The sequence below is a fragment of the Lissotriton vulgaris genome, chromosome 2_1, assembly GCF_964263255.1.
Source record: "Lissotriton vulgaris chromosome 2_1, aLisVul1.2, whole genome shotgun sequence".
NCBI classification, from domain to species: domain Eukaryota; kingdom Metazoa; phylum Chordata; class Amphibia; order Caudata; family Salamandridae; genus Lissotriton; species Lissotriton vulgaris.
This window is the reverse complement of record NC_141687.1, coordinates 1,766,465,268-1,766,484,152: the sequence shown is the minus strand read 5'-3', so window position 1 is coordinate 1,766,484,152 and position 18,885 is coordinate 1,766,465,268. Positions and strand designations below refer to the sequence as shown.

Here is an 18,885-nt window from a genome sequence, read left to right as displayed (position 1 = left end):
TTGGATAGTGCGACTGATTGTTTTCTTCTCCGTTTGTTGATGTAGAACATCGTTGTGGTGTTGTCGGTCTGTATCAATACTCTTTGCCCGTACAGTTGTTTCTGGAAGGCTTTAGGGTGAGGAACATGGTCTTTAGTTCCAGGTAGTTGATGTGCCGGATCGCATCTGTTGGAGTTCACAGGCCCCGCACCTTGAGTTGGTTCATGTGTGCTCCCCATCCCTTCTGGGATGCGTCTGTGGTGATGGTCACTGCTGGGTTTCGTGGTGTCAAAGGCTTCCCCTCTGTTATGATCTCCTTGTTCCACCACGCTATCTCCTCCTGCACTGTTCCATCACACTATCTCCTCCTGCCCTGCGTGCGTTACAACCACTAGATGTTCTCAACTCCCTGTAGCTTGTGGCCATTGTTGTTGCAGCCATTCCTGGAATGGTCTCATGTGAAGCCATATATTGGGGACCAGGTGTATGCAGGACGCCATCATCCCCATGATCTTGCTCGCTGTCCTCACTGTCTGAGCTCCCCCCTTCTGGTACTGACGTGTCTCCTTCAGCAGGGAAAGTGTTCTCTTGTCGCTGGGGAACAATTTGCTCTGTATGATGTTGATCTGTGCGCCTAGGAAGATCTTCACTTGCTCTGGTTCCATTGAGGATTTCCCCTAGTGTATTGATTATCCCAGTCCCGTTAGCGTTTTTGTGACCCGTTGTGCATGTTCCTTGCATTGTTTGTAGGAACTTGCTTTTATGAGCCAGCCGTCGAGGTAAGGTATACATGGATCCCTTCCCTCCTCAGGTGCGCTGCCACGTCAGCGAGGCACTTGGTGAAGACCATTGGTGCGGATTTTAGTCCGAAGGCCAAGGCGGTGAACTGGTAGTGTGCTTTGTTGATGGCAAATCTCAGTAGATGTTTGTGATGTTTTTTCTGGGAATGTGTAGGTAGACGTCTTTTAGGTCTATGGTGGACATAAAGTCTACGTCCCTTATCTGAGGAATGACCTCTTGAAGAGATGTCATCTTGAATTTTTGTGTTCTTATGTATTGGTTTAGGAATCGTAGGTCCAGGATGGGTCTTAGTGTTTCGTCCACCTTTGGTACAAGGAAGTAGTTAGAGTACATTCCCTTGTTTCTTTCTTTGACTGGTACTGTTTCTATGGCTTCTTTGTGGAGGAGTTCTTGGGCTTTCTCTGTGAGTAGTGCTAGTTCTTTTGCTGAGTGCATTTTTTTTCCGGTTTCCTGTTTGGTGGTTTCTTTTCCAGTTCTATGCAGTATCCGAACTGTAGGATGTTCAGTATCCATTTGTCTGTTGTTATTTTCTTCCATTCCTGGAAGAAGTGCTTTAGTCTGCCTCCTACTGGTGTTACTTGTTCGTTGATCTTTTGTCCGGGTGACCCTTTTTTGCTGACTTTGTTTTGCCCCTACCCTAAATGTGTCGTGTTGGTGGGCACGGTTGGTGGTGCGGAGTCACTTTGAAGTGGGTTGCTGGCCCCCCCTTCTTGTTTGCCCTCGTCCATTCGCCTTCCCTCGAAAGGATTGGCCCAGAGGCTGGTATTGCCAGGTTAGTTTTTGCTGGCCCTGCTGTCGCCCTGGTAGCCCTGATGGGATGTCTGATGGGACGTTCCCAGCTGGTTTCCCCCTCTTCCGTTTGGCCGCCGTGTCGGTGTGCCTCTACTCATTCCTCTGAATTGCAGGGCCCCCATGGACCTCGAAATTTCCTTTTCGAGTTGGGTGAGTTTCTCATCCACTGGTGCTCCGAACAGGGTTTCACCATTGAAGGGGGTGTTCAGGAGCCTGCTTGACGTGTCTGCCGCATCCTGGGCTGACTTTAGGTATAAGTTGGCTATATTCTTGCCTTCTTCTACCAGGTATGTTGCCCTCTGTTGGTATTGCTCAAGGAGGTGCTTGAGTAGTTGTCCGACCTCGTCCCAATGCTGGTACGTATGCCTGTTGAGTAGGGCATTAGAGTTGGCAATGCGCCAGTGTACTGCTGCATTCTCCTCTATCTTCCTTCCAGTGAGGTCTATCCCCTTACTCTCCTTGTCAGGTGGTTGGCCTGCGTTTGTGGGAACGTGGGCCCTTTTTCTGGCTGTTGCTGCAATGATGGCTGTTGCTGCAATGATGGAGTCAGCTGTGACGGATCCCTGGATGTAGGGAGGATCCTTAGTGGAGTGTTTGTATTTTTTCTCTGTCCTGGGTGTGACAGACCTTCAGCCTGCTGGTTCTTTGAATGCCTTTCTCCCCTGGTCCAGGACACTTGATAGCATGGGGAGGAATTGACTTCTGGTTTTGAGTGGGGAGCAGGGTCTCTAGGAGAAAGCAGGCTTTTTTTTTTTTCGCCAGTTTCACTCCATAAGCAGTTGCCGCGTTCCTGATGACCATGTTGTAGATCCCAATGTCATCTGGTGGCGAAGGCCATGTCTCAACGGCCTCTTCCGGGTTTTCGGCGTCGAGGTCCTGCCAATCCAGGTCCTGTACCATCGAGGATGCAGAGTCCAAACTCATCGCCTTCCTCAAAATAGTATAGGCCCTCTTCCTCTTGGTGTTCCTGGGGCTTGGGAGTTTTCTGCGGCGTCGAACTCCTCCTCTTCCACCACTTCAACAATAGTCGTCGCCGACTTTGACGGGATGGTGAACCTCTTCATCCGCTCGAACTCTTTTCTCCTTTGCAGGATGTTATCCATTTCGGCCTCGAGCCTTCTCTTTTTCCTTTCCATCTCGGCGGCCTGTTCGGCGTTGAGTGTTTCGGACGATCTCTTCGACGTAGACGTCGACTTCGAAGAAGCCTTTTGGTCCTTTTCCTTCAGCGTCGAGTGCTCCTTTTCGGGGCCGTGCTTAGACGACCACAGCTTTTCGTGTGTTTTCGCCGCCTGGGAGTCCTTTTCAAAGGATCTGCTGGGTTGTTTGTCCCTGGATGCAGCTGCGGCCATCAAAATTTTCGGCGCCAGTGCTCCTTTCGTGAACTTAGACTCTGTTTTTCGAGAGTCTGACTCAGGCTTTCGAGAGTCTGTCAGGGCATTAGGGGTCGATGTCTCTCCTACCTCTTTTGTAGTTTTCTTATCGGTCTCTACGACCGTGAAGTCATCTGGTCCCTCGGCGATGTTGTCCTGCTCGTCACTGGAGAGGCCCAAGTCCCGAAGCGGCGGAGGTTGACCTTTCCTTGCATGCTGTGGTTGGCTATACTCTGCCTCTCTCTGATCCTGAGAGTCTTCGGCGTGAAGACGGAGCAGGGGTTGCAATCCTTGCTTTCGTGGTCGACCGGCAGTCAGAGGTTGCAAACCGGGTGCTGGTCCTTCTGCGGGTACTTGTTGTGGCAATTGCGGCAGAATGTGAATGGGGTCTTGTCCATTCCTGCGCTCAGGGGCCCCCCTGTGTGCGCATTCTCCGTTGGACGTCGAAGTATTCGAAGTTCTCCTTCTTCGTCGTCCAGGCTCGGTGGTCTTGTTCCTGGATGTATTCTCCAAACTTTTTTTCGGTAGATTTCAGCTTTTTCCTTCTTCTTTTCTCCAAAAACTCTGGAACCTCTCGGTGACGATCCAGACCCAATGGCGGAAAAGAGAATCTGAAGATGGCGCCCAAAGGTCGGTGCTTCCCCAGGAAGCGTGCCGACGTCACAGGAAGTACACCAGAAGGTGGGACGTCGACGCCCACCCGGGCTACAAAAAAAAAAAAAGAAAGAAAAGACTACGATTCCGGACCCAACCACTAGACCGCGGAATAATGCACAGCATAGTGAATCCAGAAAGATTCACGCTGCAAAAAAACTTGCTTTCAAGTACTCACCCTGCTGGGGATTAGGCATCTTTAGTCTGGCTTCTGGAGCGGTATCTGGTTCTATAATTTGTAAGGCAGCAAGGAGACTTACATTTCATGGTCACATCCGTTAGCTTCTACTTCCTGCCCTGTAACCTACACTTATCTCGGCTTGTCTTGTTCAGCAGTGATCTCAATTAGGGGCCTGTCCGATACCACACATTTCAGATGAGGCATATAATCTTATGATCTGTCCCCCACGGAGAGGCGGCTGTATATAAATATTGCCATAAACCAAGAGAGTTCAGTCTCTCAATGGAAGACACACTACCTGTAGCCTTGACTTTGGAAAAAAGAACTTTGCAGTGAAACTTTAACACATATAGATTATAGCCTAACACTTGTTTATTAAGTGACATTACTCCTATTCTGATCCTCAGTTTGAAATAGAGCCTGCATTCTGGCATATTTAGTGTAGGAAATTACCCCAACACAATACACTTTAAGGCAAACAAGTTGGTTTGACATTTTGCATGGAGCTCCAAAACAGTGGGAAAGCTTATGAAGCTGTTTATACTACAAGTACTAAAAAGAAGCTTGCCGCTACTGATGGCCATGTAAAAACCTCTCTTACCATCTTTGCAAGTTCTTCCATCCTCCAGCAGCTGCACTCCGGTGGGACAGGCACAACTGTAAAAGGGATCTCTTGGAGACAGCAGGCATAGGTGCGAGCAACCACCATTTTGCTCTTCGCAGGGTGAAGGAACTGTAAGATACAAAAGCCAGATACAGTCATTCACATGACTGCCCTACTGGGCTGCCCCATTTCAGCTCGGGACAGTGTGACTGCAAGATGGCTGTCTGAATTTTTGTGAGATTTATTGGAGTTTTATAGAGCACTGGCTAGACCCGTAGGTATCAGAACGCTTTACACGAGGATCAGAGTTACAGGTTACAAGTTGTTTCAAGAGTAAAATCAAACATGAGAAAAAAAGAAAGCAAAGTTACGGTAATTCGTCGGGGGAGGGAAGGGGGAAAAAACAGGGAGACGGGGAGAAACTGTGCCCAATGTCCGGCTGGGTAGGTGATGGCCGAGGGGATCTATAACCAAATCTGTGATCTCTTAAGACTTCGGGGATCAGACGAATGGTGAAGCCAGTCATTCCAGTAAATATTAACCAAATAAGGAAGGAATTGTGAAGGGATTTGAAATTGGAGGCTAAAAATTAAGTCAGAATCTTTAGATTGATTCGTGGGAGCAGTGCAAGTGCACCAAACAGGATATATTAAGGATGAGGAATGGCCTCAATTGAATTTAGAAAAGCTCCAACCTGCCTATTCAAATTCATTTTTTTTTAAAAACTTGTTTGCAAAATGAATAAAATATTTCTTCATTTGTGTACATGTTTGAGAATGCCTGTTTCTGTTTTTTGTGTGGTTCCAATCACTGAAAATGCTTAGGCTGGTGCGCCTGGCCTACAACCAACACATAAAAAATGGGGAGAATACCACAGACAATCATATTTGTTTTTTTACAATCACCAATCATATTTGTTTTTTTACAATCACCAATTTCCTGGATCGGTGTTCATTTTATGGGATATCTAAAGTTCATTAATTTCAATTGTAATCTTCAGTATACTCCAGATTTGATGTCTAATTATGTGCCAACGCGTTTCAGTGGTTACCCTGTATTTTAGGCCACCTTCTTCAGGACAATAATTTTTCTCCCATAGTGCAATGTACAACCAGTCTCACTTTAAAATCTCTTCCTGCCACATGCAATCTTGTCATGTGTTCTTATAATCGCACAAGGTGCTCCCCATAATGGAATCCCAGGAGTGTCTGAGAGAGCTTATTCACCAAGGGGGCGCAACGATGTGGGGCTAGATGTAGGTAATTTTATTTTACCACTTCTTAAATACCAAATTATACCGATTCGGTATTTAAGAAGTGGTAAAATGGAGGGGGGGGGAATACAGGTATTTCAGAATCGGTAAATACCGAATCGTTGAGATTCGGTATTTACCGATTCTGTAAATACCGATTCGGTAATGCCCATTGATTCCTATGGGCATTGAAGCCCATAGGAATCAAATACCGATTCCAGCAAGTGTGCAGGGGGTGTCACTTTGACACCCTCTAGCACCCCAAATACAGGGATGTGTGCCTGAGGGCATGTCTGTCTGTCACATGGCATAGGTGTGCATGCACACCTGGATTCGGTATTTTACCATCCAATTGGATTGGGTGGTAAAATACTGAATCTGAAAGGCCTTTGGGACTCAGAAGAGTCCCACCTACATCTAGAAGTTACCGAATCGGTAAAAATACTGATTTAGTATTTTACCAAATCAGTAAATTTACCGATTTGGTAAATTTACAGATTCGGTAATGTTGGCCCCCTACATCCCAAAACCCATTTATCGGTCGGTAACGGCCGAAATCGGCCGTTACCGGACGGTAAATGGCCACCTACATCGGGCCCTTGATCTTTTCTCAGATTCTTCTTCTAAATGTAATACTCTTGACAGCAAAAGCTCCTCAATAAAGAATATATAAGCCTGTTATTACGTTGTCTTTATAAAAGTACTAATTTCACTCGATTTCTAAACTTTAAGAACCTTACTGTTTCGGTGGGACGCAACTGTCATCCTCTGTCTCACTTCGTCTCAGGACTGTTTCTATCTCTCATCTGTGCCCTCGGTGTTGCTTCCCCCAAACATGCATGCCTTCTCTGTTGCTTTTGCAAACCCATTTCCCATTTTGCTCCCCATGAGTTGTTTTTTCCCAATGCTCTTAAAAAAAAAAAATAAAAAAAAAGGTTTTGGAAGATTTTTTCCTGTTTATATATTAATTTAACTCTGATTAGTGAATAAGCAGAAAAAAGTGCCTGTGTCAATTCGTTGGCAAACACATGCATAGGCTTTTTAAAAGTCTTCTTTAGCCATGCCGCATCCCATCGGGATGCTGTACATCATCGCTAAAAACCATTGGCAAAACCAGTAGGTCCCAAAGACGGGACCTACTGGCTTTGCAATGGGCATAATTAAACCTTATATTATGCATTTATGAACACTTCTAACACTGGCATGCATCCTAAAGAATGGTTCTTTTATAGACCGCATTTTCTCAATGTTTTCTTTTGATGTATCTATCCCAATTCCCTACCGGCCACTTTAAATCACTTCTTTTGCTTCTCTCCATCTCCTTTCTTCCAGTCCTTTTCTTTCATCACTTGATCACGCTCTCATACCATTTTTTATTCCCCATTTCTTGCCTTTCTTTCTCTCTCTCCAAATTCTTCCTCTCATTCACCTCTCAAGAAAAGACAAAGAGTTTGTAAGGGAAGGTTTACCCAGCCCTATTGTACAACCCCTTCACACCTGGTTACTACTAGTGTGAATGTTAATCCAAGTTCCCCCAAACCCACCAGTTCCTCTACAAACTGTGATAAGCAGAAGAAGACTTACAGTGTGGCTGTCTCTCTTGGCTCAGCACCTGGATGTCCATGGGGGAATACAACGAACTCAGTATTTCCCGCTTTTTTTCTCCAGTTCTTTTGTTACAAGCATGGATAGAGCGCGTCTGCCAGTCCGTCCAGTACAGGGTTTCCCCAGACAACGTTAGTGCAAATGGATGAGTGAGGCTGCCCTCCACCACCTTCTGCCTAGATTTGGAAAAAGGCAACATTATTTTTCTTTCATAACATGAAATGTGCTCAGATACAGCATAATCAACATAACTGTATACTGGAAAATGAACTTCGATTGCAGACACATTCTTACAAAGATAAAGTGGACCATGTTTCTCCCACTGTCTTCTTAAAGACAAACTTACTTACCATCGGTAACAATAATTCTGGTGGGTACAGAGTATTTTTTTCTGCTGGGTACACTTTCTGACAGATTCTTCACTTTATGAATGAGTACCAAAGTAATAGCTTCTGGAGGTGGAACTGAACCGTGCTGATTGACCAACTCATGCATCACAGCCCTTGCAAAGTATTCATCCCTGCATCCTCTGGCTGAAAGGCAGAAATATTTAGCAAACGTTTGCAAAGAAGACTATGTGGCTGTCGGGCAGATGCCAGAACACCTTTGGTGAAAACTGTGGAAGCAACCATAGCTGTAGCTAATTGGTCATGAATTTCCTCTGAAAGGTATTTCTTGCTAAAGGGTCGCTCAATGTTAAGTGGTGGATTTGGCCATCGCTCTGCCTTTTTTTTCTTAGCTCGTAAAGATCTGATCATCCAGTATGTTCTGCCGAATGCAATGATCTGACAGGACACACATGTTGTATTTCTAGTCAATACAGCTGCTCCTCCTCCTTAGCAGGATAAGAGGAAGAAAGGAAGATGAAAGCGTAATCAGCTGACCAATGTGGAGGTATTATAAACAACTAGAGAGGGAGCTAATAAAAAGCAAAGAACCCTTGCTCCACAGAACAACTGTAAAAATAATGAAGGGGTATCTATACTGTGGTTAGATCTGTGGTAAAGGGGGGTCTTCCTCAATAGGAAGTAATGCCCTCACATATCCGTGAGGGTGTCATGCTTCATCATAGGGCTTAGGTCCTCGCGGGGTCGGTACTGAAATACCCAATGGGCCTCCTGAGAGGGCTCTTTAGTGAAGATCTTTTGGAAAAATAAGCTGCGATGGCGAGTGCTTTGGAGGTTACTGAATTGGTGAATTAAAACGACCTAAGGGTACTATGAATTTATATTTAATCTGGGGTCCCTTGGGTAAAGATAAAAGGTGTGTATAGATTGTTCACATCTAGTTATGAAGAAAGGCAATCCATCAACGTGTATAGGTTGTTGATGGACCCCCAAACATGTAGTATCCTGTCACATCATCTCTCACTGGAGGCTTTAGAGTTGCAGCCAAAGGGATGGAGGGGGATTGTCTCCAGATTTGAGTTTTCCATCTGTGGATCGCTTCACCACAGTCCAGAACAGAAAGTGTCTTCAGTTTTGTGTCATGCACTTCACTTCAAATGTTTCTATAGGGGATGCATTCTGGCTTAGCTGATTTCAAAGGCTGTGGTACATATTTCTGTCAATTCTGTTTCTATCTCAAGTATTGTGGAGATGATCCAGATTGTCCCGGACTGGGCATGGAAGATCTGATATGCTGCCCTGTTGACAGTCCAAATTCACTCTCTCCTGCACAGAGAACCTGCTCTCACAGCAAACATGGTCAACTTATCTTTCCCAATCCTAAAACACTGCAGGTGATGGAGAATATGGGGTTTTAGCTAGAGTCCTTGTGACTGCCTGACACCAGCCTGTCTATGCAGGCTGCAGTTACAAATTTGTTCGATGGAGTAAGTCCGAAGGCCTCAAACTCCTATATCACCTTTTTGCTTTCAGGGACAAAAAGACTAAGCTCAGGAACAGTATCTCAAACTTGTGCAACTAAATACGTTTAAAATATGGAGATCCAGAGTGGGTATAAGACCTCCATCCTTCGTGAGCTCCAAGAAGTAAAGTTAGTAGAATACCATGCCTTACCTTCCAGATGACCACCTCTACGGTCCTTTTGTCCAGCAGGGCAAGGACCTCTGCCTACAAAACGGAGGTGTGTACTGGAGAGCACTTCCTGGTAGAAGAAGAGCAGCCCAGGAGGGAGGGACAGGAAAGGTAGGACATAGCTCTGCAATTTAGCTGGATGATGTAGTGGTACATTATGATAGGCTCTTAAATAGTGTAAAAATGGGACCCCCTGAACCACTCTGCCCTTCGGAAGGGGATGGATGGGGGGGCATAAGAAAATGGCGAAGGCTGCATCAGTACGCTGTTGGTCATGGCCGTGTTGGTGGTAGAGCTTCCATTCTGAAGCAAGGCCCAGCATGTGAGTCGTAGCCCTCCTATTTTATGGAGCAGGCCGGAGGAATCTTCCTTTTTAGTCAACAGCTGTTTGCAATCAACGTGCATTTCCATTTCTTGAGCATTTACGAGGAAGCCTGTGGAATGAGAAGTTTGCTCAGTGTGACAACCATGAATATAGACAGACCTATGCCTGCAGAACCAAAGCATAATCTCAAGGTCTTTTTGGATACATTAAAACCATCAATGACCAGTTCTAGAAAAAGCTTAGTGTGGTCTAGCAAGCAGAGTGCTACTGTAAGTATCACTGATCACTGAGCCTTGAGACCTTACGGTGAACTGTGCGCAATATAAGAATGTATGACTATGACTAAGACTATGATTCCTGTAAGACGTCAAAATATCAGTTCACAAGACAGGCTGAGATAGCAGTGTTGATGGTGAGGTTACCGGAAGAGAAAACATTTCAGTCCATACAAATTTCTTCAGCTATGTCAGGAGGTGCTGTGGGAAGTATTCAGGTTTTTCTTCTAAGAGAAAACATGTTGTCAGGAGGTGCTGTGGGAAGTATTCAGGTTTTTCTTCTAAGAGAAAACATGGACTACCTTACCTGTCTTTCCATGGATGAGTGAGAAGACAAAAAGTGAGAATCAAACAGAGCGATATTTGGCACTTTGTTATCTATCTGTGGACTGCTGGGCCCAAATGTTTCCCATGCAGCCACGACAGGACCTAAGAAAACCTCAGTAAATAGTAGCAAGGGCTATGCCAGTTTGGAGAAGAGAACCAAGAACTCAGTCAAAATGTTAGATGTTGCCCTCACGGAGGGCAAGGTCAACTGCATGGCTTTAGTTGCTTTTCGTACTGCAATTATAAATGAGAAAACTGGACCAGAGGAGTAAGATATTTCCATTTCTGGTGAAGTCTTCATGCCGCAAGCATTCTGCAAGTCCAGATACAAGACAGCATTAGAGTTAATCCATAAAAATTATTCAGCTATGCAAGAACAAAAATTCTCAAAAAGTCTCAAAAATTCAAGAGCAAAAACATGATGTCTTCCCCAGTACCGGTATCGTTAGGTGTTCCGCCAGGCTCCTGCCTATCCCCTACTTTGTTTAACCTTGTTATGGAACCTCTCACCACTCTGTTACAAGCATCCAATGTACACTTTCACATGTACGCTGATGACACGCAAATATATCTCAAGTTACAATCCCCTAAAGACATCCTGAGTCTGAATTCAACGATCAGAAGCACCCAATCTTGGCTGGCCAACGACCACCTCAAACTCAGTGCTATGAAGACTGAGTTCCTCCTAATCTCACCTCCCACGAAAAAATCTTCCGCACAAACATGGCTTAAGCACCTAACAGCACTCAATGTCCAACCGACCATCGTGGACTCAGCAAAATCCCTAGGCATAACACTCAACACCAACCTCAACATGCAGCAGCATATCAGCAAGGCTACTAAAGGGGCGAACTTCCAGATAAATACCTTGAGGAAACTGAAACCCTTCCTCCCAGCAAAAGACTTCCAAACAGCAGTACAAGCTCTAGTCATCCCTCGCATAGACTACGGCAGCGCGGCCCTTTGTGGCCTCCCCCTAACGACAACTGCACCCCTCAGAGCGTCACTAAATGCGGCTGCAAGACTCATCACTGGTTCAAAAAAACATTCACATATCTCCCCTGACTTCAAAGCCTTGAACTGGCTGCCTCTTGAAGCCAGAATTCAGTTGAAAATTGCCTGCATGACGCACAAGGCTATACACCTGAAATCACCCAGCTACCTCACTCATAAGTTGACAATGTCCGGTGGGTCCAGAGCTACCAGGAGCAAAAACAATCTTCTGTTGAAACCGCGAAGATTCCGGAAGGAAAAAACGTACAAACGCTCCTTCTCTGGAATGGCGCCCAGGATCTGGAACGCACTTCCTCCTGAAACGAGGCTCATCTCTTCCTCCCTTCTTTTTAAGAAAGAAGTCAAAAGTATCCTTATGGCTAAATACACTTGAACAATTCGTTTGATTTTTATTGCGAACAGTATTATCAGTATTCTGTTATGATACAGCCTATGTATTCCTATGTACGTGTGTCTGGACTTATATTAGTCTAAAGTGCTTAGATCCTTGCTGCCTCATATCAGTTTTTTATCGATTTCGGTATTATTCACAACGTTTTGATGGCCTACGCTCCAACTAGGCCGTGCTACCTCATACCTGTACTATAAATAATTTGTTTTTTGCTATGTACATGAACTTGATGATCTACCTACCTACTTTCCCCCTTGTTCCCCTACCCTTCCACCTGCCTGTGTAAAGCGCTCTGTTATCTGCAAAGATCTTGTTCGCGCTATATAAAACTCTCAAAATAAATAAAATAAATAAAACACCAGTCTGAAACAAACCAGCTCTCCCAAGCAGACAAATCTCTGAGCCCTAGGAAGACTATGTAAAGAGAGCATCGTTGAAATTCACCTTAACATTTACTCTTGACACATGAATAATTTCTTGAAACATCAATGCCATTCTAGGAGGTATTATAGTCCGCTCTATAGGCAGCATCTGCATCAGTGTCAAAGAAGGCTCTGACTGAAAGGGGGATGGAACCTGGCAGGATTCATCTTCCTCTTGGGTGCTAAGGCCGATGTCCATGGAGGTGCGGCATCAGGACCACCAAGGTTGTCGTGCCTGTAGGAATGTGCTCCCCTTTGGAGGGCAGCAATGACAGCACAGGTGCCATCCTGAAAAGATCAAGCACAGCCAGCCATAAACCTTCAACTGAAGCGGTGTTTAAATAATGGAGCTGGAAATTCCTGTCTCTTATTCAGCATCAAGATCTTATTCAACAATAAGAGTCTGGCATCACAACTCCAGATGGTCCCAGTAGCAGGAAAAGTTCCTTGAAGCTCTTTCTGATGGTGTTTGTGTTTCTTACAGAAAGATTTTCGCAGTTTTTTTTCCATATAACATACTTGCCTAGGGATTAGGGACATCTTTTGACGTATCCCTTAAGCTCCAAGCCAAAAACTACTTAGCCTCACGTTTGCCAATGCCACTGGATGCATGGAGGCACAGGAATTGCAGGCTGTATCGTCATGATCCCAGACACCACATGCAGAGGTCATGCAGGTCCGACGAAGACATTTTCTTGAGGCACCTACAACAAGGCTAAACCATTAAAGCGAAGACATTTGACCTAGTTGCTACCAAAATGCGGAGGATTGTTGTCAATGAGGGACAGAGATAGAGAGAGTTTTTGGTTGGCCTGCGTCGATGACAGAAACTGATGCTTGCATGCAAGTTGGATTCTAGTATACTTCAGTGTTGCTGTGTCCTGAGATGTCGTCTCGGCTTAAGATGCATGGTGCCACCTAGCTGTGTTGCATAAATATTGCAGGGGGAATGCAGGAAGGATCATTTTTAAAAGTTTGGAATCTGCAGGTAAATGTAACCATCAGAAACATAAAATAACTTCACATTGACCACCAAATCCCATCACACTTTCCAAAGACACAGCTCCTGCAACATCTCAAATATCATCATTCTGTTTTTACCAAATTACCACCAAGCCAACACTATTCAGCAAACGTATGTATGTATAAATATTTCTAAAGTATGAACCTAGCTAGAAAGCAAGAGTCCTAAAGAAGTATAGGAGCCCTGAGGTATGTTTCCAATTCGATTGCAAGTGGTGAATTCTACTGTCGGGAGATATAGTGTTTGCTGAAAAGGTGATTCTTCCGCTGGTTTCTAAATTGCAGAAGGGTTGCTATAATTCTGGTATTCATGGGGATGTTGTTCCAGACCCTGGTAGCATAGATGGAGAAGGTTTGTTTTCCAAGGTTTTCTTGTTTGCATTGTTTTTTGTTTCCAGTCTGGAGGTATTCAGACTTCTGGTTTGGGGCTGTTCGCAAGAGTTAGTTAATTTCTCTGCTGGGTATGAAAGGGTGGTGTTCTAATGGCCTTGTATGTGAGGCAGACTGTTTTGAAGCTAAATCAGGCCTGAAGGGTATGACAGGCTAGGTCTATTAGTGATGGTATGTCCAACTTCTTTTGGCCTTTGACGAGACATGCTGTCACATGTAGGATTTTTTTTACAGGAGCCAGAGGGGTGCCAGGGAGAGAGCTGAGAAGGGTAATGCATCTGTCTAGTTGCAAGAGAACTATGGCTATGACTGTTGTTCTGAAGTCAAATTTTGGGAGCTAGAACTTCACTTTCTTTAAGATGGACAGTTGCTTGCATGCGGTCTTTGTTTTGTTGTAAAAGCATTCTTTGGTAGAGGTCAGTGTAGAGACTGGTGTCAAGAGTGAAACCAAATGATTTTGCACTTGGTGTCAATCGGTGGATTAACCTGTCTAAGTCCATTTCTGAGAGAAGGGCTTGAATTTGAGACAGATTGTTACTACTGGCGAGCAGGAGGAATTCTGTCTAGGTCTGGTTAAAGTGTTAGGTGGGTGATGGACATCAAATTCTGAATGAGATTGAGGCAGGTTTTGAGTTTTTGTGATCTTGAGAGTATTGGACTTTTTCAGGCAATAATGTTATGTGTCATCAGGACATTAGCAAGTACTCTTCCAATGGGTTAATGTAGAGTTTGAAGATGCTCAGGCACAGGATGGAGCCTAGGACGCTCTGCAGGAGCTGGATAGTTTCTGGGTTCTTGAGTTTCCCATCTGGACCAACTGATTGTGGCAGGTGAGTAAATGACTAGCACAGTATATTCTAAAGGATCCTGCACTGCAACCCTCATGATCCCAAACTATCAAACGACCCCAATTTCATTCACCAAAGACCTGGAGTCTAAATGCCTAGCATTACCTACGAAACCACGGTAATCTACTCATACAGATAACCAATAATTTCGTCAATTTGTCCAAAATGCCTCCCAAATGACTCTGCCCTCTCACCCCACCCCTCTGTTCCCCAAATGACTCCTTTCCTCTCCTCATAAATGAAAGTGTAGAACATTACGCTAGGGGCTGACACTCATTGTTAATGATATATATTAATGGATAATGCACACCCCATATACGCTAGTGCTTGGAATTATTGCACTATGAATCTGAAGTAGATCTTTCACCATTCTATTAGGGACCTTGAAGACTCATACACATCTCCGACATGGATAAATGTATGACTTTCCGTAACAACTGAACCAGACTCCAGTGGGACCAGTTTTGCCTTCAAATACGATGGAATACTGACTTTGGCCTGCATTTAATTAATACATTATGTATATAGTTCTAAAATCCTCAAGTATTTGACACAATCAGAATAGCAGGCCAAATACACTGTACCCTATGTGTATTTATTTATTGTATTTTAACTTGGATATTTGGTTGTTTGTATGTATGTATATTCTCTGTATGTATGTATGTGTATAGTATCTCTAGAGCATGAAGCTCACCAAAAGGCAGTGGAGAGATGTGCATGGTCAAAAGCAAGCTTAAAGTAGGTGAGCAATAGGGAAGGAATCAGAGTTTTAGATGGTTAATGCATTGTGAGGTAGTGTTTTTTAAAGAGGCGAGACTTTAACTCTTTCCTAAACTGCAGCATCATTGGGGCGATCCTGATGGATACTGGGGATGATGTTGCAGATCCTAAGTTTATAGATGGGAAAGGCCTATTGTCTTGTTTTTTTCTCTTTTACACTCAATTTAAAGCTTTTATTCGATTATTAAAAATCAATCATAAAAGCATTACAAACATCATATGCCAACATTCAAGTAAGGTAAAAACAAGCATTAGAAATGCAATAGGTCTCGCAGCATTAGAGTTAGTGCTTTTAGAATTGTTTATGGGTTTTTTTGTAAATCTTTAGCTTGAGGGTGAGTGAGGGTGAGTGAGGGTGAGGGGTTGAGGGTGAGTGAGGGTGAGGCTGAGGGGTTGAGGGTGAGGGTGAGTGAGGGTGAGTGAGGGGTTGAGGGTGAGTGAGGGTGAGTGAGGGTGAGGGGTTGAGGGTGGGTGAGGGGTTGAGGGTGGGTGAGGGGTTGAGGGTGAGTGAGGGGTTGAGGGTGAGTGAGGGTGAGTGAGGGGTTGAGGGTGAGTGAGGGTGAGGGGTTGAGGGTGGGTGAGGGGTTGAGGGTGAGTGAGGGGTTGAGGGTGAGTGAGGGGTTGAGGGTGAGTGAGGGTGAGTGAGGGGTTGAGGGTGAGGGTGAGTGAGGGTGAGTGAGGGGTTGAGGGTGAGGGTGAGTGAGGGTGAGTGAGGGTGAGGGGTTGAGGGTGAGTGAGGGTGAGGCTGAGGGGTTGAGGGTGAGTGAGGGGTTGAGGGTGAGGGGTTGAGGGTGGGTGAGGGTGAGGGGTTGAGGGTGAGTGAGGGTGAGGGGTTGAGGGTGAGTGAGGGTGAGGGTGAGTGAGGGTGGGTGAGTGTGAGTGTGAGTGAGGGTGAGTGGGGGTGAGTGTGGGTGAGTGTGGGTGAGTGTGGGTGAGGGATTGAGGGTGAGGGGTTGAGGGTGAGGGAGGGTGAGGGGTTGAGGGTGAGTGGGGGTGAGTGAGGGTGAGGGGTTGAGGGTGAAGGTGAAGGTGAGTGAGGGTGGGTGAGGGTGGGTGAGGGTGGGTGAGGGTGAGTGAGGGTGGGTGAGTGTGAGTGAGGGTGAGTGAGGGTGAGTGAATTACCAGACATCCTTACCAGTTAACGTTCAAAGTTTACGAAATCAAAATGCTTTTTAGTAATCCAAAACAATGTACTGCTGCGGCTTACTATGCAATAAGTATCATACGGTGCAGAAGTTGGGTCGTGAGCACACATACTGAATCAATAGGGGGTTTAATCTGTCCATGTAAACGTCCATTATTTCATAGAGCATCCTATTGTTAAGTCCCATTAATCCGTGCAAACAAAAGTACAGAAGCACAGGGAGAGAGAGTTTGTTATCAGGATCCACCATTCCGTGATCTTGAGAAGTCGAGTTTACAGCTTGGGCCTGCCTGTTTCACACCAGATCATTAGCCCAGGAAGCACCCTGTCTTCCCATTATCCGTGGAGATGGCCTCGTCGGTGATATTCAGCGATCTTACACAGCAAGCAGTGGCCATGCATGTTTTCAAGAGAGAAGTGTGCAATGTAATGATTTCCGCAGCCCACTATAAATATAACAATTTTAGTTTGGGCCCTGATACTTAGTACTGTTCTGTAGTCATTCTATGGAAATGACGACTGCTCGACAAGCAGAGCAGAAGATGCGAGTTAGTAGTCATTAAAATTCGGCAGTTTCCTGAGCCTGGCCCATGTGATGTCTTTGTTAGCATGCGAGTTACACAACGAGTTCACATGCGGGCAGGGAATCCAGAGCAGCTGCTTACGCAACTGGGCTGCTGACCTAGTTTCACCTTTCACTGAAAAGTTATCACTGCGAGCTCCTATTGCCCCTCTCGGTTATCACATCTATTTTTAGAGCCACCGTCGTTACCTGACACACGACCACACATCACCTAGGCTCTGGAAGTACTGTGCCGAGCATGGAGCATCCCTGGACACGGACACTCGACCCTGGGATCTGACCTGACAGCAGGCGCAGGGCAGCTTCACACAGAAAGCACCCTTTATGAGTCCACGTTTATGCTTACCATGTTCTTGAAGTCAGTACTTTTTGGGGACGCACAAACATCTCTAGGTGTACGGACTTAAATGCAAGAAAAGCGTCAGTCTTGCTGTAGGCTGCATTCCATGGAACTGACAATGGATGCATGAAACAAGACTCCTGCGCGATGAAAGCAGTAATTTCATTCAATAAAGCCTGGGTCAGATCCACATCAAAGACAGTGCTGTGCCGGTAAGGATGCAAATACACACACGATCTCCAAGTGAACATCAAGGCTGTAAAATGTCCGTTTTTGTGTGTTTGGTGCTGATGCTGCCATCAAATTATTTGTTTAACTTTCGCAAATCCTCAAATATGTAGCCGTGTGTGTGCACATCTATGAACAACTCAAGGTGTTTCATTGTTGACGAATTATAACCCACTTAAAAAAAAAGGCGTGAAAGAAACCAGGCCTGAGAGAAACTGACTGGATTGAATGAGGAAGATGATCCTTCGTAGATGAGATGTCTGCTTTTTAAACGACGGGGCAGTAATTAACCTGGAAAGCATGCGTTCAGCGGAGCAGACAAGTCAATGGCGAGGCAGCTGCTTGACAAGAAGCACAGTCATGCTCTTGGAGTGGGTTGGGGGAGGGGAGACAGCCTCTCCCGGTCGCACACAGGCTCTCACCATAAGGCCATTAATCTACCCCTGTGTATTGATGCATGAACTGTGTAAAACTTCCAGATCTTGGCAGGGTTGGCTGAGAACTTCAGCGTTTCGTTGCTGATGGGGGTGCTCGGTCTTTTAGATGGACGACAGCAGAATAGGTATCTATCTCTGATCACACACACCAAGCCGTAAAATAGTCAAACATATATGCGAAATATTAACTGCAGCAGTATTCTTGAAATAAGAGCCTGTGGCTGAATCATCGAAAGCGGGACTTGAATGTACCTAGCCAGACAGCGCTTCAAGATCATAATAATGGTAATATAGCGCTATAGTATTCTCAAGTAACATAACACCACTGAGAAGCAGATTCAGGTTGTGCAAAGCAAGCATACTACATCTGGGAAAACAAGCACAGCCTAGAGCTGTGATCTGCTGGACTCACATGACAAATATCTGCAGACAGACACAAACGCACCACATCAGAGGAAAGTAAACGCAAAGGCAGCATCGAGACAGTGAGCTTGAGGGAGAGATTTGATACAGCTTTAACGGTTAGAACCATCTATGGTTCGCTTGTCCCGAAGATAAGGGACATTCCTAGACATGTGTCACAATTCAACTGCATTCTTGGTCGGGGGCATGCAGGGGCCATGAGCACTGACTCGCTGGGCTACCAGCAGCAACAGAACGAAGACAAATAAAGCACCACGTGCAAAGATCACGGTATTTCCCACGTCCTGTGAGTGCAATTAATCCAGTATGGCTTTCTATGCAATCTCCTACATTTCCTATTCCAATTAAAACTGTTTGAATCAAAGTATCAGACACACATAAACAGCAGAACCGGATGGACTTACGCCATGCAAGAAAAGCGTCAGTCTTGCTGTAGGCTGCGACACGGCGGGAAGGGGAGGGGGCGGAGCGGGTGAGCTGCGCGAGGGACGCAAACCGCGTGGAGTGTTACCGGGGGAGGGGGGGGTGGGCTTGGAGGACGGAGGGTTAGCCTTAGTGTTAGGAAAGACGAGTGATGTGACCGTTGCGGCGATGTTACACGGAAGGAAAGTTAGACGGAAGGAAGAGAGGGGAGGGGGAGGAGGTTACACGGAAGGAA

The 18,885-nt window shown here is 45.4% G+C and overlaps 1 protein-coding gene across 1 annotated transcript in view; it reads right to left on the bottom strand.

The window, feature by feature from the left end:
- The window catches only part of LRP5 (LDL receptor related protein 5), a 367,294-nt gene that overhangs the window by 240,500 nt on the left and 107,909 nt on the right, over positions 1-18,885 (bottom strand). Inside the window, exons 4-5 of the mRNA XM_086957825.1 lie at positions 7,218-7,414; positions 4,379-4,510 (exon numbers count right to left, since the gene is read on the bottom strand). Of these exons, the coding sequence (XP_086813951.1) occupies positions 4,379-4,510; positions 7,218-7,414 (329 nt within the window). The remainder of the gene's footprint in view (positions 1-4,378; positions 4,511-7,217; positions 7,415-18,885) is intronic.